Source organism: Rhinoderma darwinii, chromosome 4 (genome assembly GCF_050947455.1).
Source record: "Rhinoderma darwinii isolate aRhiDar2 chromosome 4, aRhiDar2.hap1, whole genome shotgun sequence".
Lineage (NCBI taxonomy): Eukaryota > Metazoa > Chordata > Amphibia > Anura > Rhinodermatidae > Rhinoderma > Rhinoderma darwinii.
In genome coordinates, this window is record NC_134690.1 from 140,203,555 (window position 1) to 140,231,471 (window position 27,917).

General features: G+C 41.7%; 1 protein-coding gene across 3 annotated transcripts in view; it reads left to right on the forward strand.

The window, feature by feature from the left end:
- Positions 1-27,917, forward strand: part of ECT2 (epithelial cell transforming 2) — a 64,632-nt gene that overhangs the window by 32,636 nt on the left and 4,079 nt on the right. For all 3 annotated transcript variants that reach the window (XM_075861625.1, XM_075861626.1, XM_075861624.1), the window contains exons 15-23: positions 1,009-1,119; positions 2,223-2,319; positions 7,090-7,171; positions 18,690-18,768; positions 18,950-19,069; positions 20,512-20,650; positions 22,867-23,021; positions 24,926-25,033; positions 25,328-25,474. In XM_075861625.1, coding sequence (XP_075717740.1) covers positions 1,009-1,119; positions 2,223-2,319; positions 7,090-7,171; positions 18,690-18,768; positions 18,950-19,069; positions 20,512-20,650; positions 22,867-23,021; positions 24,926-25,033; positions 25,328-25,474 — 1,038 coding nt within the window. The remainder of the gene's footprint in view (positions 1-1,008; positions 1,120-2,222; positions 2,320-7,089; positions 7,172-18,689; positions 18,769-18,949; positions 19,070-20,511; positions 20,651-22,866; positions 23,022-24,925; positions 25,034-25,327; positions 25,475-27,917) is intronic.

A 27,917-nucleotide genomic window follows, 5' to 3' on the forward strand; every position in this document is an offset into this window, starting at 1 on the left:
GAAAGTTTTCTAAAAAAGTGTTTTGAACTTGTGTATCTGAATATGACGCCTAAAAAAAAATTGAACCTGTCCCATGGAAAACTAGGTGAAATTAAAAAATGTCTGAACACCGCAAAATATTCTGGGCATGAAGGCCAAAGTTGGTGGCGTTCTTATAGGGTTAATTGTAGTTTATATAGATAGCAGACCATATTTATTTCTTTTAATGGAATGTCAGCGGTTTGGACTCCTTAAAACTGCTGACATGGCTAAATATAGGACCGAGAGCAGTGTAACGATACATGGAATGATGGTCATGTAGGTTGCAGGAACAAGAAATGCAGGTTTTAATGTGCCCGGTGGCTTGTTTGCAAGTAGCACGGAGGCGGCCTCTTCATGTTCAGTGCTCCGTGCTGTCTGCACTAAACGCTGCCCAGCCGCTTCCCTCTCTCTGAGTGACAGCTCAAGCAGTCTCATGATTTAGATGCTAGAGCTGTCACTCAGGGGGAAGGGTCTCACGAGCATTCAGTGAAGAGAAGAGCACCGAACTTGAAGGGGCCAGCACCATAGCACTTGCCTTCGTGTCGCCGAATAAAAACCTGGATTTCTTGGTCATGCAACCTGCATAACAATCACCGTTCCCTTGCTCTCCCTATTCTCTATACGGTGCTGTCAGCAGCCAAAACTTCTGACCGATTTCCCTTTTTTTTTTTTTTTTAAGGGAATGTATAGTCAGAAAATGAGTATATGGGTGACGGATGGCATACATTAGAGGCTCCGTCACAGCCATCAAGTAAAAATGCAAGCGTCTACCTTCCTTTATACCGTCAGAGGTAGACCTTTTTCTTTTGTTTTTTTTCCTTTGTTTACCATCTCACCTTACATCTTGGTGTACGTCAGCTTGAGAGAAGTTAAGATAGGACACGTCCGTACTTACTGGAAATCGAATTAATCTAAAATGAAATGCCCTTTTAAATCTTGTATTTTGTTTGAATCCTTTTTAAATGAGCTTGAACATCTTTTTTTCAGTCAAAGGATTTGGTGAAGATTTATCCGCCATTTGTAAATTTCTTTGAAATGAGTAAGGAAACTATTATAACGTGTGAGAGGCAGAAACCGAGATTCCATGCATTTCTGAAGGTATTCCTCCATCTTAAACACACCTAAAATGTATGTGGGGATATGCCACCAGTGTCTACGCTGAGACAACCCCTTTGAGTATTAAATCATTTGGTCTTTATTGTTGGGTTTTTATTTTTGTGAAATTCTAGTTTCCACTACACTAAGATTCAAACACTTGAAATTAGCGCTGGGCGATTATGAACTAAATCACGATTAATTGATCATGTAACCCCCGATTACAATTAATGAATGATTATTTAGGCCACACCCCTTTTTGCGTACCAGGCCCCCTATTTGCCTGATATGCCATTGAATTAACATATATCCCCTGAGCCTGCTGTTCTACTGTATATAATATGCCCCCATAGCTGCCCTTCAAACATCAGAACGCCCATATTTCTGCCCTGCACACTGCATAATGCTCCCTGTAGCTGCCCTCCACACCGTATAATGCCCCCACACAGCCTCAATAGTGCCTAATAAAATACATACTCCCCTAACCCCGTTCCAACAAGTGGTGATCCCTCTGCTCCTCTAGTCTGCGTGGCTCAGCGCAGACAGGTGCGATGACATCACTGTCTCGCGCCTGTCTGCACCGAGCCGTGAGCGTCCGTCAATACAAAGTGAATGGTAGAGCAGGGACCATACGGCTCCCTGCTCTACCATTGCCTTCAACTGTATGTGCGTACTGAGGACAATTGAAACCGCGAAAAATAAATAGAAACTGAAACGCGCAAGATGACATTAGTTAATTTGTGCTGAATTTCAGTTTTTTGTTTTTTTTTTCGATTTAATTGCCAAGCCCTACTTGAAATTAACCATAAGTTATTTCTGAAGTGCCAAAATGCATACAATTCCCTATTTTTTCTGTTCTATTGCATATTGTACTATAACATTTCAGAACTTTTAGTATATCAAATATGTTCACATGACTCTTGATTCATAATATTTGTTATCCTCCAAGTATAGATAGATGCATTTGGGGATCATTTTTGTTTATAATAAAGTTCAATATGTAGCCAGGCTCAGCAAGATCCTAGTTTTGATCTCTTTTGTGAATATAGGTACTCATTGCTTTAGAAGAACACGTCAGTCTGTAAAATAATTTTCTATATTTGTAGATTAATCAAACAAAGCCAGAATGCGGGAGGCAAACATTAGTTGAGTTGTTGATCCGTCCAGTTCAGCGATTGCCTAGTGTTGCTCTTCTTCTGAATGGTAAGATACTGTATTAACATTTCCAGCTTCTTACAGAATGCATTTAGTTCTTAGATCTAAAATGAGTTTCTGTTCCCATATACGAAGTGTTTGACTGTGGTCCAGAATGAGTGACTGGAATGTATTCCAGGATTCTTCAAATTAGAGTACATTCTTTTTATTTACTTTTTCTTCTACTGTTTTTCACATTAGTTTAGTTTCTAGTTTTTAAAATGTAAACTTAAAAGGAATCTGAGTAATGACATACAATTAAAGAATTCTTGTGCGGTCTCTAGTAAATTTCTCGCAAATACTCCTAGGCAGATCCAGCCAATTTTTCAGCTGAATCTAATTGGTCAGCTAATTTACTAATGTGCAGTTACTTTTCGGGTATGTTTCCACGTAGCGGTGTCCACATGCGACCATAACTGCTCACTTGCGGTGGCCAATGGTCGCACGATTTTGCCGGGTATTACCGATTTTGTAATCTCAAGGCCATTTGCCACTGCATATTTTCAGGTTTCGGCCACATGCAGACACCGTTACATGGGACCATACCCTTACATGTGTGATTTGGGTATGTAACTTGTACCTTAAACCTACTCTGATGGAGGTATACTTTATAATCATGTACCGTGCAACTCAGTAACACAGGAGCTCCAGCTTTCGGCAAGAACAAAACTAGATGTCTGTAGCTTTAAGCCCCAGATACGTTTGCCCCATTTATGCAAACGAAAGCACCAGTACAAAGGTGTTGTCATTTTTGCCACTGCGCTTCCACACGTCGCAGTATCAACTATTATTGTGCTCAAGTTCAATGCTGCACATGATGGCAATAAAGTAGATGGGGTAAAAAATGCCTAGAGCTTAAAAGAGGGCCTGTCAGCCCTCTGTCATGTCTATTTTACCAACAACTTTTATTTCCCATAAAAAAAATAATAATTCTGGAGCACATGTATCCTATACATTTCCCTAGACTCCCTCCCACTATTTAATAAGACCTTATTTTATTTTAAATTAATAGCAAGTGTGAACAAAGTATTTAAAAACACAAAGCTGTACCCTATAAAATGTTTGTCCCTATGTACTCATCTAGTTGTAACGAGTATTGTAGATGCAATGCAGTATGGTGCTACATGTAGCCGTATTTTGGCTGCAGTTCACTCTTGCCTGGATATTGTATCGGGACAGGGCAGGTATCACTTTGCTTACAGTATGTTCAAAACTTTGAGTTCCTGACCCCCTCCAACGGCATGTTTTGCTGCAGCACCGGCTCCTTCGGGGGTAGCAAGGCTACGGCAGCACAGCCTTGATTCTTTGAACTTTTAAAACCTTCTGTGACGTCACACGGGGGGTGACATGTTTGACAAACCAATCAGTTATTTTATATCTGGCAGTGTCTATATATTTTGTTTGATTGGCACTTTGTTTAGCCAAACCGTATCTGTGTCTTGCCTCCAATCTTCCATGTCAGAGGTCGCCTGTGCATTAGATCCATACTACCTCTCCCATTACCAGTGGTTTAGGGCTTCTGCGCACTCATAGCCTGTGTAACTCACCTAGTTTTGAGTGCCTCTTACACATCACATCTACCATGGGATTACTGCGGCTGTTGCGCTAACTATTATACATCAGGATGTTATCTCCACTTACTTAGTATTTAGCGCTGTCATTATTGTGTATTATACATCACGGCATAATCTGTAAAGGTTTGCACATAATCTTTAATGCTGTGATTTTTATGCTTATAGACAATAAAGGTAGAAAAAAAATTATAATTTGGAAGTCTATTACTTATTCACTATGTTTGTCTAGCTGCGAGACATCATTAGCTCAGATTAAAATAAGCACGCAAAAAAGGTGCCACTATGAATAGATGCCATTAGGTAAGTGCCACGTTGAATAGATGCCGTTAGATTTAGAACATAGGTAAGAATTTTGATGAGGTATATATTTGAATACTTCATGCGCATTACCTCTCCGGGTCTATAAAACCTAGCTTCAAGAGGATGCCAACTCTCTAATATGTTACAATTAAGATCTTTGTAAGAGGAGTTCCAATGGCTACTCGCCTTGGTCCAAACCTTCTGCCATAGAGTAATGTAAGTTCGGGTCTGTTCACATCAGCGTTCGCTTTCCGTTCCGGGGTTCCGGCTGAGGTTTCCGTCGGATGAAACCTGCAACGGAAAGTCAAACTGAAACCACAGCTTCCGTTTCCGTCACTATTGGTATCAGTAGTGACGGAAACATTGCTAATGGTTTCCGTTCGCCACCATTCCGGCAGGTTTCCGTTTTTCCGATGGAATCAATAGCGCAGTGGACTCCGCTATTGATTCCGTCGTTAAAACGGAAACCTGCCGGAATGTTGACGAACAGAAACCATTAGCAATGTTTCCGTCCCAATTGATATCAATGGTGACGGAAACGGAAGCTGTGGTTTCAGTTTGACTTTCTGTTGCTGGGTTCACCCGACGGAACCCCGGAACGGAAAGCCAACGCTGATGTGAACAGGCCCTTATGCCATTTTATTAGCGCTATATGGGAAAAAAACAAATCACCGGTGGCAATAATGTTGCGAATGGAAATTAAGTATCGTGTACTTTCTCCCAATGAAGCCACACCAGCAATTTTTTGTTCATAGCAGGAGCGCCCAAGTCATGGAGATGTTTACTGTATGATTATTGCAGCATGTGCAGCGGTGACAGATTATTATTTTTTTTTAAAAGAATGCAGAAATTCAAAAAAACATGTTGCATAATTACTGAAGTTCCCTTTGTCTAATATTACATTTAGCTTATTCTGATGGGGAAAGGGAGACAGTCTGATCTCTCAGCAGAACAAAGGTTCAGGAATATTTTACGTGACCAAGTGTAAGAGTGGGCGGTCTTGTCTGTTTGCTTCATGTGGCTATGTGAACCCGTTTTTTTTTAAATGACTTAAAGGGGTTTTCCCACGAGGGACATTTGACATATCCACAGGATATGTCATAAATATCAGATGGATCCGGGTCCCACCTATCTCTAAAACAGGTCCTAAACCCCGTTCTAGCTTTGTCTGCTATCACTGACTCCCGGCCACTTCCTGACTTTTTATGGTCGAGAGTTACGGAAATACCGTAGCCCGCTGAGCTACGCTGTTTCCATAACTCCCATAGTAGTGAAATAGCAGTTACGGAAGCATCGTAGCACGTGAGCTACGCTGTTTCCATAACAACCATTCAGTTCTATGGGGCTTACGAAAACAGCGTAGCTCAGCGAGCTACGCTGGTTTAACCTTCATGGTCGGAAATCAGCCGACAGGTAGAACAGGGTTTAGGGGGCCCGTTCTAGAAATAGGTGCGTGTCCCAGAGGTGGGACCCGCATCTGACCTTTATGACTTATCCTGAGGGTATGTCATAAATGTCCCTCGTGGGAAAACCTCTTAAAGGGGTTTTCCCATCAGAGACCTTTATGATCAATCCACAGGTTATGTCATAAATGTCAGATTCGGGACCCACACATATCTCTAGAACGGGGGACCCTAAACCCCGTTCTCCTGCTCTGTGTTGTGGCTGAATCGTGTGATTTCCGACCATGAATTACGGAAACAGTGTAGCTCAACCCATTTTAGGCCAGGATCACACACTATTTTTCGCATTACCAGTACCATTGGGGGAGATTTATTAGAACTTGTGCAATGAAAAGGTGGAGAAATTTCCCAGGGCACACAAGCACATGCTTTCATTTTCTGAAGGACCTCTGTAAAATGAAAGGTGGGTTCTGATTGGTTGCTATGGGCAGCTACTCTAGTATTCCTTTTGTACTAGTTTTGATAAATTTCCCCCATTCTCTTTAAGGAGGCTCTGTCACCAGATTATAAGTGCCCTATCCCCTACATAATCTGATCGGCGCTGTAATGTAGAGAACAGTGGTTTTTATTTTGCAAAAAACATATTTTTTAGCAAGTTATGAACAATTTTAGATTTATGCTAATTAGTCTCTTAATGCCCAACTGGGCGTCTCAACTTTTGACCAAGTTGGCTTAAAGACAAGTGTATGGCGCTGACCAATCATCGTCATACACTTCTCTTCATTCCAGTCCAGCTTCTTTCACTGCACAGTGTGATCTCGCAAGATCACGCTGTGCTGTCACATACTCCCACACTGACTTTACCTCCAACCAGGATGCAACGTCTATTCACACTCCCGACACTTTGGTAAAGTTTCTGTGGGACTTACACAGCACAGCGTGATCTTGCGAGATTACGCTGTGCTGTGAGTACAAATGGACATGGATGACAGCACAGCGAGATCACGCTGTGCTGTGTGAGTAAGTCCCACAGAAACGTTACCGAATTGTCGGGAGTGTGAATAGACGTCGCATCCTGGCTGGAGGCAATGTCTATTCACTCAAGACGTTTTGGTAATGTTACGGTGTGTGTATGTGATAGCACAGCGTGATCTCGTGAGTACAGCTAAAAATGGAGAGACGTGTATGACGCTGATTGGTCAGAATCATACACTTGTCTTTACAACGCCCACTTGGTCAAAAGTGAAAAAAAAAACGCCTAGTTGGGCATTATGAACAATTTTAGATTTATATTAATTAGTTTCTTAACTTGCTCAAAAATGATCGTTTTCCAAAATAAAAACCATGGTTATCTACATTACAGCGCCAATCAGATTATGTAGGGATAGGGCGTTTATAAACTGGTGACAGAGCCTCTTGAAGACCGCACTATAGTCTTCTGTATCTTGCAAACAAAGATATATTTTGGGCAAATTTGTCATTTTAATTTTCTTTGTTTCTAGATCTCAAGAAACATACTTCTGAAGACAATCCAGATAAAATGATGCTTGAGAAAGCTATTGAATCACTAAAAGAAGTAATGACGTAAGTAAATCCATGCATACATAGAGAATGGCTAGCTAGAACATGCAGCTTATTTTTGATTGTGACCTTTTAATTCTGCCACAATATCATCATTTTCTAGTACATATCTGTCAAGGGGAATGTATCAGAAAATTAGCTATTGTTTAAATGGATACTAACTTTTCAAAAAGCAAAATCTAATCTAGTAGTATACCTGATAGTGCACATCTTTGTAATCTACTTACTGTTAAAATGTAGTTCTTTTATCCAGGCAATTTCTGTGTGAACTTACTGCCACTAGGTGTCTCCCTTCCTGTATTCTGCTGTTTACTTCTTAAGCATTGGCTGTCCCTGGTTACAGACCAGAAGAGACGGCTGTAGAAAGTGGGGGTGCGTCTCTCCTATGGAGAAGGGAGGGGGGGGTCAAAGAGTTACTCGGCAACACACACTGCATGGAAGTCTATGGGGGGGAGGAAGCAAGAGCAGAGAGAAACACACAGATGGGATGGTAACAATTCCATGTCTTTATATGTGATAGAGATAGAAGAGAAAATCCTCCTCTCCTATCTGTGTGCAGTGTATAGCAGACATGATAGCAGTTAGGCTCTGCCTACTAGCTCAGAGACCACTGAGAATGAGCGAGAGCCTACAGTGGAGAAAACTGATAAATAATGCAGAATACAAGTCACATAATGGGCAGAAATGGTGTCGGGCCTCATGCACACGAACTTGCTTTTGTGGCCGCAATTCCCCCGAAAATCCACGGGAGAATTGCAGCCCCATTCATTCCTATGTGGCCATGCACATGGCCGTGGTTTTCACGGTCCATGCATGGCCCGGAAACCTGGACCGCAGAAAGTCTTATTACGGCCGTGTTCTGCGCACGGCCCACGATTTGCGGGCGGCTTGCGGGTGACCCTGCCCACGGCCGACCCGAAAATCATGGCCGTGTGCATGAGGCCTTATTCCTCATGTACACACTTATTCTGAAAAGTCCCCTGAACAGTTAGGTACGCTTTAACCCCTTAATGATCGCCAATACGCCTTTTCACGGCAGCCGTTAAGGTTACTTATGCCAGAGCGCTGCCTTTTCACGGAGCTGTGACATAAGCCCGGCACGGTTGTCCTGTGCTGGCTAAAGCGGCTGTCGGGTGGTCTAAAGATAGCCGGGCACCTGCTCTAACAGGCAGGATCGATTTCAACATCGATCTCACCCGTTTAACCCCTTGGAGGTGGCGTTGCTATTGAGCGGCGCATCTAAGTGGTTTTGGAGGGAGCGTGCTCCCTCACCCCGTCGGCACACTGCAATCGCAGGGTGCCGATGGCAGCCGGGGCCCTAGCAAAGGCCCCCAGGTCTGCCTGTAGTAGATGCCTGCTGGGCCATGCCTGAGGCATGACCTAGCAGGTGCCTGTCAGTTTTACACTAACAGGCAATAATACGCTGCAATACAGAAGTATTGCAGTATATTATAAAAGCGATCAGAAGATCGCATAGTGAAGTCCCCTAGTGGGACTAAAAATAGTTATCAAAAAGTTTTAATAAAATTTATAATAAATAAATATCCCAAAGAAAAAATGAAACCCACCTTTTCCCTTATAAAATACTCTAATATGAAAAAAATGAAAACATTACACCTATTTGGTATCGCCACGTCTGTAACGACCTCACCTATAAAGTTATTACGTTATTTAACCCGCACTGTGAACACTGTAAAATAATAAAATATAAGACCATGCCAGAATTGCTGTTTTCTGTTCATCCAGCCTTCAAAAAAATGTGATAGTCACATGTACTCCAAAATGGTACCAATAAAAACTAGAAGTCGTCTTGCAGCTGTAGGAGGGCTTGTTTTTTGCATCAGCATAAAAATAAAACCATTATGGCTCTTAAAACATAGTGACACAAAACCAGATAATTTAGAAAAAAGTGATTTTACTGTGTAAAAAGTAGTAAAACATACAAAATCTATATAAATCTGGTATTGCCACGTTCTTAATGACCTACTGAATAAAGTTGTTATTTATATCACACAGTAATCGGTGTAAATTTAAGACTCAAAAAAGAGTGGCCATTAACCCCTTAAGGACGCAGCCTAGTTTGGGCCTTAAAGAGGCTCTGTCACCAGATTTTGCAACCCCTATCTGCTATTGCAGCAGATAGGCGCTGCAATGTAGATTACAGTAACGTTTTTATTTTTAAAAAACGAGCATTTTTGGCCAAGTTATGACCATTTTTGTAGTTATGCAAATGAGGCTTGCAAAAGTCCAAGTGGGCGTGTTGAAAAGTAAAAGTCCAAGTGGGCGTGTATTATGTGCGTACATCGGGGCGTTTTTAATACTTTTACTAGCTGGGCGCTCTGAAGAGAAGTAACATCCTCTTCTCTTCAGAACGCCCAGCTTCTGACAGTGCAGATCTGTGACGTCACTCACAGGTCCTGCATCGTGACGGCCACATCGGCACCAGAGGCTACAGTTGATTCTGCAGCAGCATCAGCGTTTTCAGGTAAGATCGACTTACCTGCAAACGCTGATGCTGCTGCAGAATCAACTGTAGCCTCTGGTGCCGATGTGGCCGTCACGATGCAGGACCTGTGAGTGACGTCACAGATCTGCACTGTCAGAAGCTGGGCGTTCTGAAGAGAAGTGGATGATACTTCTATGCACAACGCCCAGCTAGTAAAAGTATTAAAAACGCCCCGATGTACGCACATAATACACGCCCACTTGGACTTTTACTTTTCAACACGCCCACTTGGACTTTTGCAAGCTTCATTTGCATAACTACAAAAATGGTCATAACTTGGCCAAAAATGCTCGTTTTTTAAAAATAAAAACTTTACTGTAATCTACATTGCAGCGCCTATCTGCTGCAATAGCAGATAGGGGTTGCAAAATCTGGTGACAGAGCCTCTTTAAGGCTCAGAGCCCATTTTTCAAATCTGACATATTTCACTTTATGTGGTAATAACGTCGGAATGCTTAAACCTATCCAAGCGATTCTGAGATTGTTTTCTCGTGACACATTGGGCTTCATGTTCGTGGTAAAATTTGGTCGATATATTCAGTGTGGTGAAAGATTGCAAAATTGAGAGAAAATGTTGAAACAATATAATTTTTCAGAATTTATATGCATCTGCTTGTAAAACATACGGTTATACCACCCAAAATAGTTACTAGTTCACATTTCCCATACGTCTACTTTAGATTGGCATTTTTGAACATTCTTTTATTTTTCTTGGACGTTACAAGGCTTACAACATAAACAGCAATTTCTCATAATTTTAAGAATTTCAAAAGCCTTTTTTTAAGGTACCTCTTTTCTGAAGGGGCTTTGAGGGGCCTATGTATTAGACACCCCCATAAAACACCATTTTAAAAACTAGACCCCTCAAAGTATTCAAAACAGCATTTAGAAAGTTTTTTAATCCTTCAGGCATTTTACAGGAATTAAAGCAAAGTGGAGGTGAAATTTGCAAATTTCATTTTTCTTGCTGAATTTCAATTTTATTCAATTTCTTTTCTGTAACACAGAAGCTTTTACCAGAGAAACATTACTAAATATGTATTGTCCAGATTCTGCAGTTTTCAGAAATGTCCCACATGTGGCCCTACTGCGCTCGTGGACTAAAGCACAAGCCCTAGAAGCAAAGAAGCACCTAGTGCATTTTGAGGCCTCTTTTTTTTATTAGAATATATTTTAAGCAGCATGCCAGGTTTGAAGAGGTGTTGAGGTGCCAAAACAGTAGGAATCCCCCAATAGTAACCCCATTTTGGAAACTACACCCCTCAAGGAATTCATTTATGGTTGTTACCATTTTGAGCGCACAGTTTTTTCACAGCACCTATTTGAATTGGGCTGTGAAATGAAAAAAATGTCATTTTTTCCAACAAAATGTAATTTGTGATCAAAATTTCTTATTTTCACAGGGAACAAAATACCCCATTTTGTTTCCCAATTTGTCCTTAGTGCGGCAATACCCCATTTGTGGCAATAAACTGCCGTTTGGGCCCATGGGAGGCCTCCGAAGGGAAGGAGTGCTGTGTGTTCTTTGGAGTGCAGATTTTGCTGGTTTGGTTTTCGGGTGCCATGTCGCATTTGCAGAGCCCCAGAGGTATCAAAGCAATAGAAACCCACCAGAAGTGACCCCATTTTGGAAACTACACCCCTCAAGGAATTCATTTATGGGTAATGTGACCATTTAGACCCCATAGTTTCTTCACAGAACTTATTTGAATTGGGCTGGGAATTGAAACAAAATTAATTTTTTCCAATAATATGTAGTTTTGGCTGAAAATTTCTTATTTTCACAAGAAACAAAATACCCCATTCTGTTGCCCAATTTGTCCTAAGTGCGGCAATACCCCATTTGTGGTGATAAACTGCCGTTTGGGCCCATGGGAGGGCTCAGAAGGAAAGCACCACCATTTGGCCTACTGGGTATTTTCTGGTGCGAAGTCATGTATGCAGAAGCCCCTGAGGTACCAGTACAGTTGAAACCCGCAAGAAGTGACCCCGTTTTAAAAACTACACCCTTAAGGCATTCATCTAGAGGTGTAGTGAGCATTTTGACCGGAGACATACACCCCATAAACTGTAATGTTGGTTCTCCTGGGTACAGCAATACCCTACATGTGGCTGTTATCAGCTGCCTGGGCACACAGCAGGGCCCAGAGGGGAAAGACGAGGGGGGATAAGCTGTGCGGAGTACACCAGGGTAAGTAAAATTGGGGTAAATTATAAACCAAGCGATGTATGATAAATTTAAAACCCTTTCATACAGAGCTCTGGTTTTTCGGGACACGTGTCACATTGATATATTGTGTCCTTCCTTATCCCCCTCTTCTAGCAGACTTTGCACCTCTTTGGACTTTTTCCTTCTTGCCAGTTTGGGGAACTTCTCCTGGAAAGTGTTGCCCTGGTACGATGCGTGTGGCCTCGCTTCCAGAAGTACTGGGTGCCCCCCCATTCTTGGTCCCTAAAGATTAGGTTCTTGATAATCACCTCTTGAAATTCCAGGAAAGTTCTGGCCTGTAGATCGACGTAGCACGTACGCATTGTACAATGCCATCTGTATGATGTGCCCGGCCAGCTTCTTATACCACACCGCATGGCGCTGTAGGTCTTCAGGACTTGATCTGACAAGTCCACCCCTCCCATGTACCTATTGTAGTCCAGGATGCAGTCTGGTTTGGGGGTCTCTGTACTGGTACCTCGTACAGGTACATGGGTACTGGTGTGGCATCTCTCTTGTCCTTGTACTTGACACACAATATGTTGCTGCTGGATTGTGCCCTGCTCTCACCCCTTCTTGTTTGCCCAAGCAGAGTCTTAGGGAGGCCTCTCAGATTTTTTTCTAGCAGTGCCGCATGCCGCAGGACTTCTGGAAGCGAGGCATTTGAAGAGTGGGACGCTGGTATAAAAATTATCCAGGTAGAGGCGGTAACCCTGGTCCAGCAGTGGGTGCACTAAATCCAACACACTTTTTGCATTAACTCCCAGTAAGGGGGGGGCATTCTGGGGGCTGAATACTGGTGTCCTTCCCTTCATGTATCCTAAATTTGTAGGTATACCCTGATGCACTGTCACACAGCTTATACATCTTCACGCCATACTTTGCCCTCTTACCCGGCAGGTACTCGCGGAATTGAACCCTCCCTTTAAAATGTACCAAGGACTCATCAATAGAAATACACTTCTCGGGGGTGTATGCTTGGGAAAACCGGGCACTGAAACGGTCTAATAGGGGTCTCTGTTTATACAAACGGTCAAAACTGGGGTCATCTCGGGGTGGGCACGGCTCATTATCAGTATAAGGTAAGAAGCCAAGTATTACCTAATTTATTTATTTTTTTTAGGTTCCAGTACAGTTCTGAAGTTGCTTTTGAGGGGCCTATATATTATAAAGCCCTATCAAACACCCCATTTTAGAAACTCGACCCCTCAAAGTGTTCACAACAGCATTTAGAAAGTTTATGAACCCTTTAGGTGATTCACAGAAATTTAGAGCAAAGTAGAGGTGAAATTGAAATTTTTTTTTTTTTTGTCAGAAAATCCTCTTTATACCATTTTTTTTTTTTTATAACACAAAAAGTTTTATCAGAGAAACGCAACTTAATACCTATTGCCCAGATTCTGCAGTTTTGAGAAATATCCCACATGTGGCCCTAGTGCGGTAATGGACTGAAGCTCTGGCCTCCGAACCAAATGCGCACCTAGTGGATTTTGAGGCCTTTTTTTTTTTTTTCTTTTTATTAGTCACCATGTCCGGTTTGAAGAGGTCTTGTGGTGCCAAAACAGTGGAAACCCCCCAAAAGTGACCCCATTTTGGAAACCAGACCCCTTGAGGAATTCATTGTAGTTTTCTTGGGGTGCATGCGGCTTTTTGATCAGTTTTTATTCTATTTTTAGGTGGCGTGGTGACTAAAAAACAGCAATTCTACTATTGTTTTTTTATTAGATTTTTTATTTTATTTATTTTATTTTTTTTTACAGCGTGCACCGTGCGCTATAAATGACATTCACTTTATTCTGCGGGGCGATACGATTACGGCGATACCAGATGTTTATAGTTTTTTTTTCTGTCTTATGACGTTTGCACAATAAAATACGTTTTGTAAAAAATCATTCACTTTTTGTGTTACCGTATTCTAAGAGCCATAACGTTTTTATTTTTCCATCAATAAAGCCGTGCGAGGACTTATTTTTTGCGTAACAAACTGTAGTTTCGATCAGCACCATTTTTAGGTACATGCGACTTTTTGATCTCTTTTTATTCCATTTTTTGGGTGGTGAAGTGACCAAACAATTGTGATTCTGGTACGGTTTATTATTTTCTTTTATGGCGTTCACCGCGCGGGATAAATAACGAAATAATTTTGTAGTTCAGGCCGTTACGGACGCGGCGATAAAAATTATGTATAGTTTATTTGTTTATATATTTTTATTAATAAATTACTGATGAGGGAAAAAGGGGGATTTTTAATTTTATTACTTTTTAAATCTTTTTTTTTTTTTTTTTTCTTATTTTTACACATCTTTTTTTTTTTTTACTTTATTACTTTGTCCCACTAGGGGACTTGAGGGCAGGAGGCCCTGATCGCTATTCTAATACACTGCACTACATGTGTAGTGCAGTGTATCAGAGCTGTCAGCTACTCACTGACAGCAAGCATAGTGGGTCCTGACTTCGTCAGGACCCACTAGGCTTCCGTCGATGGCATAGCCGGTCGCCATTGTTTGGTGTCTGGTTGCCATAGTCACCGTCGCCGGCCGCTATCGTGTAGCAGGCCGGCGATGGCAGCTTAACCCCTAAAACGCCGTGATCGCTATTGAACACAGCTTTTCAGGGGTTAATCAGCGGGGACACAGCGATCGGTCCCCACTGTAGGAGCTGCGGCAGCTGCTGTACGAGACAGCAGCTGTCACAGCTCCTGCATGTGTCGGAAGGACGGCCGAAACGGCCTTTACTCCCGAGACGTACTATTAGGTCATGGAGCGCGAACGCTATGGTTACCATGACCTAATAATACGTCCAGGAGCGGGAAGGGGTTAAGGTCTAAAATAGGTTGGCCATTAAGGGGTTAAGTCAAGTTTTTACATTAAACATGTTTTTTTATTTTTCATGTTGCCATCTACAGTAAAAAACTAATCATCTACTGACTTCTGAGCCCTCAAAATGGACTGAACCTGCCTGCTTTGTAGAAATCACTTCTCAGCAGTCCTCTAATGAGGCAGGATTGCTATGAAAGGTAGCATTTATATTCTAAAGGAGGAGGCAGATAACCGTATCCACCATTGACAATAGGTAAGGGGCAGACACCGACAGCACAGGTTTCCTGTGCAAGAACAGTATGAGCCCTTTTTTCCCAACTACCAATTTGATGGCAGTGAGGGGCTAGCCATCGACAACCAAAAACATTGTTTTTCGCATCTCATCCAGTCAGCTCTGCAGTCCATGTTTTTACTCCAAGTCCCTGACTTTATCTTCAGCGATAGGCCACAATTCTCCAGGTCGGCAGCTTATGCCACAGCCCCTGGTGGTCACATGATCCTGGGGGGGGGGGGGGGGGGGCTGTCTGCCAGCACTGTTTTTATTTGCTGTCTAATAAGTCAATACATAAAATACACACATTCTCAATAGACGCGACCGTAATAACAAATTTATACCGTCATTTATGATGATTACGCTGTTATAAAATAAAATTGCTTTTTTTCACTTATTAATGTGAGGCACATGGTATGAATTTTGAACCTCCATTCTCACATTAATAGTAATTAACCCCATCATGTACCTCACATTAACCCAATGTTGTCCATTATGACATCAGAAAATGGTAGAACTTTTTTTAAAATTATTATTAGGGCACCGTGCACACGAATGTGCTTTTGCGGCTGCAATTCCCCCGAAAGTCCACGGGTGAATTGCGTCCCCATTCATTTCAATAGGCTCATGCACACGACCGTGGTTTCCAGGTCCAGGCTCATAGAAGATAATGGACATGGCCATGTGCACGGCTCGCGATTTGCGGTTGGTTCGCGGGTGACACTCCGCAGCCAGCCGACCTGAAAAATCACAGCCGTGCACATGGCTACGGTCGTGTGCATGAGGCATTATTGTTGGCAAAGTATTTTTGGTATAGAGTATGGCAATTCTACACTAAGTATCGGTATCGAAGGCCAAATTCTGGTATCGTGACAACCTTTAATCCTGAGAAATCTGTCTTAGCAGCAGGGAGTTAGTTTCCCAAACACTGCGCTTCTGTTCCTTTCCATCCTTTCCCTTCCTACGGTATTGCTTTGCACAGACTCTGGCCGCCAGTGCCGTTACCCAGTGCTTCTCCATAGAAGGTTCACTTCCCAGTCTTTTGCTCCAGGAGCCATTTTCAAGTCTCTACGGTCTCTCCAGTCTTCTGTCTAGAAGTACACCGCACCAGCCAGCTGTCTCTCGTTGGCTGAATTGTCTGGTTTTTTTTAAACAGTCACATGAAATTTTTTCCATTTGTACAGCTTTCCCAGGCCTTCTTTTTTTTTTCCCCTCATACACTGTTGCTTGTCTGTTAGTCGTCTTATGTTCCTTCACCCTTGTGACATGACTTCTTCCCGGGAGGATCCCACCAGGCAGCTGGCGCAAGTGGGCATGTCTACATGTTATGCCTCTAGCGATCTCAAGAAAAAGTTTACATGCGGCCAGCCTACTCCATTCTGTTCTCCGTGTTTGCAATCAAGGATTCCCTATTGACCTTCTTGGCAAGCAGTTGGACTACCAAACAGTTTGCATTTTTGACTGCAAGTTCTGCTCTGCACCACCCAGCCTTTGCATGCACCTGGGTGAGTAAATACTGCTAGTTTTTGGGGGAAACCGCTTCAAGGTGGGTTCGGGAGGTTTTGACGAGAGGCTATAAGATAGTTCTACTTCTCCTTCCCCCTCGGATTCTTTAGAAGTTGTGCTGGTAGGAGACCATCACTCTTCCCCTCCAGTGGCTTGTCACTCTTCCCCCCCCATTGACGGATCCAAGATGAGTGACCAGTAACAGCTGTCAGCTTAAACACGGGCAAATATAGAACATGTTATGAGTTTCACGCAGCGCAAATACGCTGCGTGAAATTCACTGACAGTCTGAACGGCCCCATTCACTAACATACGTTCGTGCGACGTGCGTGATTTCCACGGACGTACTATACGTTCGTGTGAATAAGGCCTAAGGGTCCGGTTTCTGCCCTGTCAATACTTTTTCAGTAAACTTTTGCGGTTCGTTCTCAAGTGAAGACTTTCTTGCAAGGGGTGGTTCCCTTCCTTCTGCCCCTCTCCATCTCATTCGAGGGATCGGGCTTTTCATTGCCTTGTCATGGAGAAAGCTATCCGCATCGATCTGGCTGCGACTAAGTATTTTAGGTTGCTTCTAATTATTTTTGTCGTTCCTAAAGGGCCACACAAGGGATTGGCGGCACTCAAGGCCACCATTGTGCTTTCGATTCCGGTCTGTGATCTCTGAAAGCTATCGGATCAAGTGTACAGTTCCTACCTTCGGGTCATTGCCCATTCTACAAAGGCTGTTGGTGCATCCCGGGCGGTCAGGCATCTAGCTTCAGTTGCTCAGGTCTGCAAGGCTGCTCTCTGGGCTCCAGTGCGCACCTTCACCAAATTTACCAGATAAATTTTTTGGTCGCTTCTGGTGCCAGTTTGGGTCGCAGGGTGCTGCAGGCAGCTGTGAGTTCGGTGCGTTGCACAGCTGTACTTCTTCCTTTAATTTACTTCCCATCTTTTGAAGCTGCATTAGGACGTCCCATGGTGCTGTGTCCCCCCCCCCCCCCAATGATTTAAACGAGAAGATAGGATTTTTTGACACCCCTTAAAAACCCTTTCTTTGTATTCATTAAGGGTATGTGCACACACACTAATTACGTCCGTAATTGACGGACGTATTTCGGCCGCAAGTCCCGGACCGAACACAGTGCAAGGAGCCGGGCTCCTAGCATCATACTTATGTACGATGCTAGAAGTCCCTGCCTCGCTGCAGGACAACTGTCCCGTACTGTAAACATGATTATACTATGGGACAGTTGTCCTGCAGCAAGGCAGGGACTCCTAGCGTCGTACATAAGTATGATGCTAGGAGCCCGGCTCCTTGCACTGTGTTCGGTCCGGGACTTGCGGCTGAAATACGTCCGTCAATTACGGACGTAATTAGTGTGTGTGCACATACCCTAAGGGACATTGGTTTGTTTCAAGCCCAGGACCTGTTTTTCTGACTGTTTTTGTTGGTTTTTCTCCCCTGATCATTGACTTTTTTTTTCTACTGCTACTTTAGAGACTGGTTTTATCCAGTGTCTGTGGAAAGGTATGGTGTACCCGTGCGGATCCAAGGCTTTTCCAACCTACTGTTGCCTTTTAGTGGCAAGTGCCTATACCCATGGTGTTGCGTTCACCAATGAATACATCGAGAAAAATATCTTACAATTATTTTGTTACTATTACTACCTCTACACAATTTGCATTGAAATAAGCAATTCATCGTGGTACCACACTACATTGTTCCTCACTCAGAATTGTGTCGTACAAGGTTTTATTTCTTCGCATCCGTGCAGCATCCACTTATCAATGGTGTCGGTTTTAAAATAACGCAAATATCTTCTAAATGAGCCGGTAACCTTCAATCAACCTTCAGTCCAATAATAGTGCACCGTTTTGGGCTTTTGACAGGCGTTTTGAAATACATTTTCCTGGAAAATCTTTATAATACATAATCTTCCACTTGACCACATAAAAAATATTTTTCTGTCATGACATTCTCTGCATTGTATATTCCGAGGAGCAACCAGATAAACAAGCAACTTCACATTGATATGTAATTACTTATCTGTTCCTTTCAGCCAAACAAAGCTTTTACTTCTGTCTCCTCAAAAACCAACCCTTTTTATATATTTCTGGTTACATCCGTATTAAGTTCTGAAAAAGAGAAAGATGTGGTGGCTTTACAGTACATAAATTGATACTTTTTATTTATTTTTTTTATTTACATTTTTTTTTCAAATTGGCAGTCACATCAACGAAGATAAAAGAAAAACTGAAGGGCAGCGACAAATATTTGATGTGGTCTATGAAGTGGATGGATGTCCTGTAAGTCTTCAATCTGTTTAATGTTCATAGATTAACTATAGCGATGCTGATCACTAGTGAAATACACTTACTACCCGTTTTAGTCAAATGAATGGTCCTTTTTAAGGCATCTTTTATTTTTCTTTACCCTTGACTGTCCCCAAACTAATGTCATTTTGTCTATTGCTATTCTTTGTTGTAGGCAAATCTGTTATCTTCCCATAGGATGCTGGTGCAGAGAGTGGAAACCGTAGCTCTTGGGGACGATTTATGTGACAGAGGAGAACAAGTCACACTCTTTCTATTTAATGATTGCCTTGAGGTGAGACTATATTAAATGTTAACATGTGGTAGGAAGTTTTTAATGCAAGAAAAAGTTGCCGAACATTTAAAATGTGTGGAAATGAACGTGTTATGCTTCTTCGGTGAAAAAAATAAATAAAAAATTCCTCTTATGGCTGCAATTAGAACACTTTAATCAATTCTGGTTCCGAGCCTTTTTCATTTTTATTTATTTATATATTTTTTTGTTTTTTTTGCGGGTTTTTTTAAATGTGTCCACATTTGAACATCATTTTACAGTGTGTGTATACAGATGCACATAAAACGCTGAATGACTACATACATTACGTTTATACTGGTCCTGAATTATAGACCTGTGGTATTCACCTTTGTGAAACACTAATACGATATGCGATCAATGTCTGTTAGCGTGGAAGGGTTTTCCCAAGTTAAGTTTATGATCCTAAGGCCCTGTTCACACAGAGTTTTTTGTTTTGCAGGCAGAAAATTCTGCCTGGAATGATCAGCTCTGTTTTTTTTTGTTTTTTTTTTTGTGGTTTTGCTCCACAGGCGTTTTTTTCCGCTTGTTTGAGGCGTTTTTTTTTACCCCTTAAACAAGCAAAGGAAAAAAAACGCAAGCAAATTTTGCCTCCAAACGCTGTGGCCGTTCGCGGTGTTTTATTTCAGTCTCCCATTGATTTCAATGGGATTCTTGAGGCGCGAATTGCCTCAAGATAAGCATGTCTCTTTTTTTTTTTTTCCCGCAAACGTTTTTTAGCCTCGCGGGAAGAAAAAAAAACACCTCCGCCTCCCATTGAAATCAATGGGAGGCAATTTCGGCCCTTTGTTTCCGCTGCAAAAAACCCCTGTGAACACACGAAGCTTTCCGCACCTAGGTTTTTTTTTTTAATGTCACTTGATAGAGCACAAACCCTTCCTTTTATATGACCTAGTGGAAAGCAGCTACAAAGAGGACCTAGGATGCTCATGTTACACAGATATCATGCCGATTACAGGAGAAGTGGCGATAACCACAGATCTTCGGGGGTCCTAATAGCAGACTCCCCCTGATCAGTTGTGCACCAGCGGACCCAGAGATTCTACCAACAAGTGTATTTAATTCTAAGAAGAATTCCTTTACTTCCTATATACTTAATGGAAGGAAATTCAGAGATAGAGTATGTGCATGGGAATGTGTTCAAATTCTATATTTTCACATAGATTCTGATTGTAATGGTTGAAAATGCTCATTTCTTAGATTTCCGACTTCCACTTCTTGTGTCGGATGATATTCAGAAATTTTTTTTGCTGGATGTATGTCCCATATGTTTTTGTAAATGTACAGAGTTTCAGTGACCAAGCCCCTATATATATATATATATATATATATATATATATATATATATATATATATATATATATATATATATATATATATATATATATATATATATGCATAAAAAAAGGAGTTTGTATTTTCAGATTGCAAGGAAGCGGCATAAAGTTATTGGCACTTTCAAGAGTCCTCATGGACAGACACGACCCCCTGCATCTCTGAAGCATATTAGCTTAATGCCTTTGTCACAGATAAAGAAAGTACTTGATATCCGGGAAACTGAAGGTCTGTGATATTTTTAATGTCTAATCGCTAAACTCCACATTACTGTATACAATGTTATGTTTCCATTATGTGCAGGTCTTGAAATACAGCATACAGGCTAGATATAGTACGCTCGGCTAATATTTGAATGACACCCTTGTCCCATCTTGCCCGGATATCCATTTTGATGGTTACACTCCAAAAACATGTAAAATTGCCATTTTGGACTACTTCTCTTGCCATGCATGAGCAAAAATGTTATACACGTTACAGATATTCAATATTACAAACCAGTAATATCACATGTCGGAATTATTTTTGTACAGGTGCGTAATAAAATCCTTCTGAAGTAAAATGGTTACTATAGGATGCACACTGACAAATCACTACGTAGTGGCGTTATCCTCTTATGTTTACCCGCTGGAAGCATAAAGAACCTGAGCAAATAGTAATACATACATACATACAGCTCAGTAATCCGCAACAGATTGTTCATGTGTTACATGTGACTTGGCGCATATTTTACCCACTGCATCGGGTGAAATTTGCAGTAAAAATATGCAACAGGTAAAGCATGCTATGGACTTGAAAATCTGCAGCATATTTTTTAAAGTGGTTTTCTGAATGGGGTTTGTTAAAAAAAACGTTTAGGGACTGTTTACATCTGCGTTGGAGGCCTCAGTCACCGATCTGGCCCAAAATACCAGAAGCCACGGATACCAAGACAGAAACCCGACAGAACCCATTAAAGTCAATAGGTTCCGTCCGGCGCCGATGGTGTCTGTCATGCAACTAAACCAGCACTTCCGGTATTTTCGTTCTTTTGCTCCTCTGACGATTCAGAACGGACACGCTGACTCAGGTGTGAACGTTCCCGCACTTGGGCTCTGTTTACATCTTCATCAGAGGCGGCCTTAGGGGCCTCCGTCGTAGATCCAGCCGAGATTACCGGAAGCGTTAGCGCAGCATGCTTCACTATATATTTTTTTTTTCCTGGCAATACCGTGTACACCTCGACGGAACCCATTAAAGTAATTTATTTCCGTCAGCTGCTGGCGGTACCCGTGGTGCAACGGAACAGTCGCTTGTGTTTGTTTTTTTTCCCTTGTTCTGCTACTCTGACGGAGCAGAGCGGATTGCCCTGACACAGGTGTGAACATAGCCTTACACTCTACTGTACCTTGCTGTGAAGGTTTGGTGCTTATGCCACAACAAATGTGTCATCCCAGCCTTAGTTTGTGTACAAGTTTCTACGTTCCTTCTAGAAACCCTGTGGTGATTACTTCCATCTCCTGGTAAGGTAATCTATGTATAGTGAGGTTTACGTTCAACAGAACTGGCTGCAACCTTGCCTGTATGTGTTCAGACCGCTTGATATATCTTAGCTGCGTTACTAGGAGTGCTATGTTATCCTATGGGTTATGAGTGTTGGGTGTGTATTTTTCTTTTCTTTTACTAAATACAGTAATTCAAAAACTTGCGTTTAGTCAGATTCTCTTTAAAAAATATAACCATTAGGTAAAGATCAAAAACCAGTTAGTGCGATAAAAGGAGGATTTGGAAAATGCTTTGAGATTGCATGACACCCACCTCAGGCATACATTTAAGCACTTGTCCTTTCCTCCATGTTTTGTTTTTTTTTGGTTTGTTTTAATCTCTGCTTTTGCCTATTACCTTGGCCACATCAAGGGTATTGGGGTAAAAGTGAAGGGGGAAAAAATATATAATTAAAATAAATATATATATATATATGTATGTATGTAACCCTGTGAATACGTGCGTGTACTCTATAGTAATAAGCTATATAAAGCTTTTAGTTTATCACTAGCTATTACTAGGTTTGTTTCAATAGTAAAAGCTGTTTTTCTGGGCACAGCATGCCAGTGTAGTGTGCCCATCTGCCATTATAAAAGCTGCAGTGAATTAACAGCAAGACCTAGAGTAAACTTCACATTCATAGCTATGTAATTATATAGTGCTACACAGCTAAGAGTACATTCTAAATCTAAAAATATTAATTCCCAGACAGTGCGGAATTGTTGATGCTTGAGCGCTCCCTCTCTAACGTCCGCTGTGCTATGCGAAGCGCGGTGTTGTACTGTGCCTTAAGCAGAATCTCATTAATAAGCTGTACATTGTTTGTCTGTATTTTATATCATAAGTGGGACATAAAGCAGAATCTGTACAGGCTAAAAACATTGTTTATTTTTGACTAACGTTTCCATTTGGGTCTACAGAATGCCATAATGCATTTGCATTGGTAGTGCGACCTCCAACAGAACAGGGAAACCAGTTATTTAGCTTCCAGCTGACAACCGAGGAGCCTCCGAAGTTGGATTGGCTGAAGATGCTTTGCCGGCACATCGCCAACACTATTTGTAAAGCAGATGCTGTAAGTCGTTTTCTCCCTTCTGCTATATCCACTAGACTGTTTTAAACTGCATTCAAAGGACTACTGATGGCTATAAATATGCATATTTGACCACCTTTTTAATGTGTCATGGTTTTGTCCCGCCCCCCCCCCTCTCTTTCCCATAATACCACTTGCCTAACTTAGTGACCGAGCACAGTTTTCAGTTGTGCTCCTTGCATCGTCCTTTGTCGCCAGTAGGTTTCATGTATCACACACGTTACTTGGACAGAAATGTAAAAGTCGCATTGACCTTATGCACATAGCAGAGCCATGTACATGGAGCCTGTATAGAATCACAAGTGGTTCCTGCGGCTTTGTATTACCGCTTAGGTATCCATATGCATTATATTGTGCCATGTTACAGAATTTTTCTCCCCTAGTATCCATGTTTCCAAAGGAAAATAACTCCGAAATATGGTATCCAATGAGCATTGGCAGGATTCTTTTTCTGTTGAAGTCCTCCAGAATCTGACAGGCAATAAACTGTATGATGTTGGAGGTCGTGTGTAGCCTCATACACCTCTATGGGCACCATATTACATCCCCTAACAACTCTGAGGCTGCACAGAACTGCATTAACCCCATGGAGGGACATAGACACAAACACCAATTCAGTCTTTAGATCTGCAGCTATGACTACGAGGCTATAAAACTTTTAGCATAAACCTGTAAGAATTTGACAAAACAATAGGTGGGCTTTTTTTTTTTTATATGTATCTGCAGATATAGGTCTGACACATTCTGGATAGAATGGGAACTAGTACAAAAAGCAACTGTGAGAAGTTTTGGGAGACAGCAATATTGTCCACGGTGACGTAATTTGTGTGGGTTGGCTTGTCAGTCATTTTGAATGTAGATGTTTTCCAAACCTTAGGTAAAAAAACAATCTGTCAAAGAGGCATCAGCACTTGCTTAAGTCTGCAGTTCTGTTAAAATGCGCTTTTTTTTTTTTTTTTTAAATATGTGTTTGCATTTTATGAAATGTCAAAAATGCTGTCTAATGTTGGATGTGAAATAGATTTTATTGTTATACCAGGTTGAAAATGGCAAAGATTAGAAAGCAGAAAACGTGGACAAATGTTCAGTATAAGCAGAAAAGAGATCACAATTCCAATAATACAGAGCGTGCATTGTACGCTGTGTAAACAGATGTCACAACTGAAGCTTCATCTGAGCTGGCAAAATGTTTTTTTACATTAACCGCACCTCCATTAAAGGATTATTCCCATCTTATAAAACGATGGCCTATACATCCAGTTATGATCAGTGGAAATAGAGCGGCTACATCATTGATTTTGTACTGCAACCGCTTCAATGGTTTTTCCCTGCACCGGGGACTAAAACAGCACCGTGGCCCCTTCATTCTCAGGATCGGTGGAGGTCCTAGAGGTTGGAAATCCAGTGATCATAAGGGGATATGCCATCACTTCGTAAGACTGGAATAACCCTTTAACAGAACATGCCTCATGCACACTAGCGTATTTTGGCTCCGTGTAACATGGATCTCAAGTACGGTATTGCTGCCTTTCAATGGTCCTTTCCCTAGAAGTGTGGAATTCAGAGCTTCTAGAGGAAAAACTCGATCCATGAAACTGAACAGTTGCCTCGATATGGTTCAGTTTTGCGCACCATAATACAGGCCAAAATGCGCACACTGCTCTGTATGAGGCCTTAAATTATAAGAAATCAATGGTCCTCGATGAGTTTTAGCAGTTTTCTAGAATTCCACTTGATGGCAGTATAGGTCTAAGGACTACATTTGAGTTTTTTGTTTATTATTTGGCTCTTGCAAATTTGACTTTTTTGTTTCTGCAATTTCTATTTCCAATCTCACCAGAACAAGTTTCTGTATTTGCATGAATTTTTTTTTATTTTTTTTGTAGGAAAATTTGATTTATACTACTGATCCCGATTCATTAGAAGTGAACACAAAAGATGTGGATAGTACATTGAGCAGAGCATCGAGAGCCATAAAGAAAACTTCCAAGAAAGTAAGTTATGTTGTTGTATTGCTCTTATCTGATAGTAATTTCATTATATTACTGTTTTCAATCATTCTTTTGTTCAGCCTAAAATATTTACACTGATATAAGGAGTAACCCTTCGTGTCCTTGACCGACCGTCGGTCAGGCATTAGATTGGTAAACGTACATGTAACGACATCCGTATTGCTTCTATAGACCTTTTATTTGTGTCCATTTTATACTTGCGGTTTACATCCATCTAGATGTACGAATGATTTAAAACATTTTTGTTTCTTTAACTTTATGTATCTTTTGTTATAGGTTACAAGAGCATTTTCTTTCTCAAAAACGCCCAAGAGAGCCCTGCAGAGGGCGCTCATGGTACATAACACCCCTGATTCAAGGAGCCCTGGTACAAGCGCAGAGGGATTTGCAAGCAGTCGTATGCCAAGTACCACCTCTCTAGCAGTATGTAAAGCATATTATACTGTTCACCTTCTGTGTCTCCCCACGACTGTCAGAAGTCATTTTTAATATTGATCTCTTCATAAGCACCTCCACTAATTCACATGCATTGTATTTAGATTCTTGTGCTGTATAGAATGTATTGTCGAAGCATGTATTGTTTATCCTTTTGTTTACATAGAACAAAGAACTCAGTAATGCCCTAGACATGGTATTTGTCCCCCCCCCCGCCCATTTTTCTTTCTGAAATTTGCAAGGCTACACTATTTCTCACAATTTGAAGAGCGCTAAGAAGAAAACTATGAAGGGGCAGATTACCTACATAGTTAATTTGCCTAAAAAAATATAAATGTCCAGTATAAGGGGTATTCCCATTACATAATGTTTTATGATCTATCGTTTGGATATAACATGACATTAACATTGGCATCAATCCCGAGAACAAAGGGTGAAGGGGAGCAAATTTCTAGGTATAAAGGCTATGTTCACACGGGGTATTTTGCAGGAGGAACATCTGCCTCAAAATTCCGTTTGGAAGTTTGAGGCAGATATTCCTCTCCCTGCACGCCGATTTTTGCGGCGATTTTCGGGGCGTTTTTCGCCCGCGGCCATTGAGCGCCGCGGTCATAAAACAGCGCGAAATACGCTTTCTCTGCCTCCCATTGAAGTCAATGGGAGGTCAGAGGCGGAAGCGCCCAAAGATAGGGCATGTCGCTTCTTTTTCCCGCGAGGCAGTTTTACTGCTCGCGGGAAAAAGACGCCAACGCCTCCCATTGAAATCAATCGGAGGCGTTCTCGGGCCGTTTTTGCCGAGTTTTGCGACGCGGTTTCCGCGTCAAAAAAATCGGCAAAATACTCCGTGTGAACATAGCCAAAGACCATTTGGCTCCTAGAATTTCAACTTTCACTGGGGCTACCTGATACGCATGAAATAGCAGCACAACTCCAGTCACTTGAATGCGTGCCGCTGTGCAAGGTAGAATTTTAAGGATCGGTGAAGGTCCCGGCGGTAAGATACCCCCCTGATCATCCTAGCAATGTGTGATCACCTGTTATGATGGCAAAACCTCTTAAGAAAACAACCCAAAATGTTAGCAACAAATTTCTAACTACAAAAGACCATTTAGCGGATTAAGATTATTATTTTTTTTTTTTATGTTTCTATGAATCTAGGCCACTAAAGTCTGTTTGGTTCCTGGAATGGCCCAACGGCTCCTTAATTTCATTATTTCATCCATCCTTGCTGGAAATTCAGCTATAAGGGAGTCAATCTTTAGATTTACCCACGGCTGCCCCTCAAGACATGGGGCCTTGTTTATCAAAACTGTCTAAGAGCAAAACTGACCTTTGTTGCCCATAACAACCAATCAGAGCCCAGCTTTAATTTCTTAAGCTGCTGAAAAATGAAAGCTGAACTGTAATTGGCCAGTTAGTTTTGATAAATGAGGCCCATTGGCTTTAACCACCGTGGATTTAGGAATGACTGAAGTTCACAATTTATAATAATCACACGCTCCTGTATTTGTTTTCCTAACATGCCCCTTAACTAAACTTTTTCCTAATATAGAGGTTTACCTTATGATCGAACGAGTCTATAGTTACCTTGAGGGAGACCAATTATTCCACTGGATTTTCCTTACAACAATCTTTTTGCATTGAGCCATTTATTCAATCTAAAGGTTAAAAACTACGGTAAAACTGTTCTAATCTCTTTGAGGACCGTGGTTGATGCTGCTATGTTAAAGGGGTTTTCCAATACTTTTTTTTTTTTAATCACTGCAAAGCTTCTCAATTCATATATTAATACCCCATGACTATCGTTATCTACATTTTTTAAATTTTACCATTATACTCTTGTTTACATTGAGGGGTTTGTTTACCCCTTTGTGTTCGTTGTCTTGCTCTTCCGGTCATGCAATTCCCGGCATGCACCGCTTTTGTCCCAGCATGCAATGCGCTGGCAGCAGGGACACATCGCGCCTACTACACCCAGCTATAAACAATCTCCATTGCCGTTTTACTGCTCTCATTAGATCAGTGAGCGCGAACGATAAACTGTAACATATCCGTGCTATATCAATGAACACTCTTACATAATTGTAAAAAAAAACTTCATTTAAAGCGCTACTATAGGCTCTGCTCCTGGGACTCTCTGGAATCCCCTGACGTCACTGCCCATATATGGACAGTGTTGTCAGGGTCTTCCCCCAGAGCCCCGGGATCTGTGGAATCCCCTAACCCCAGCACCGGAGTCCTTATGATAGCGCAGATGGCTCCTGACATCTGATTTCTTCTGATAGTTTCCAGTCCGCTGCTAGGGGGAGAAAATGAGGCGCTGTGATGGTGCAGGACATGCGTGGTAAACTCAGCTAGTGTAGAGCCACGCATGCTCTGAGCATGCGCGGTAAACACTGCTAGTCTCTGACACTATCAGTGTTTCTCTCCT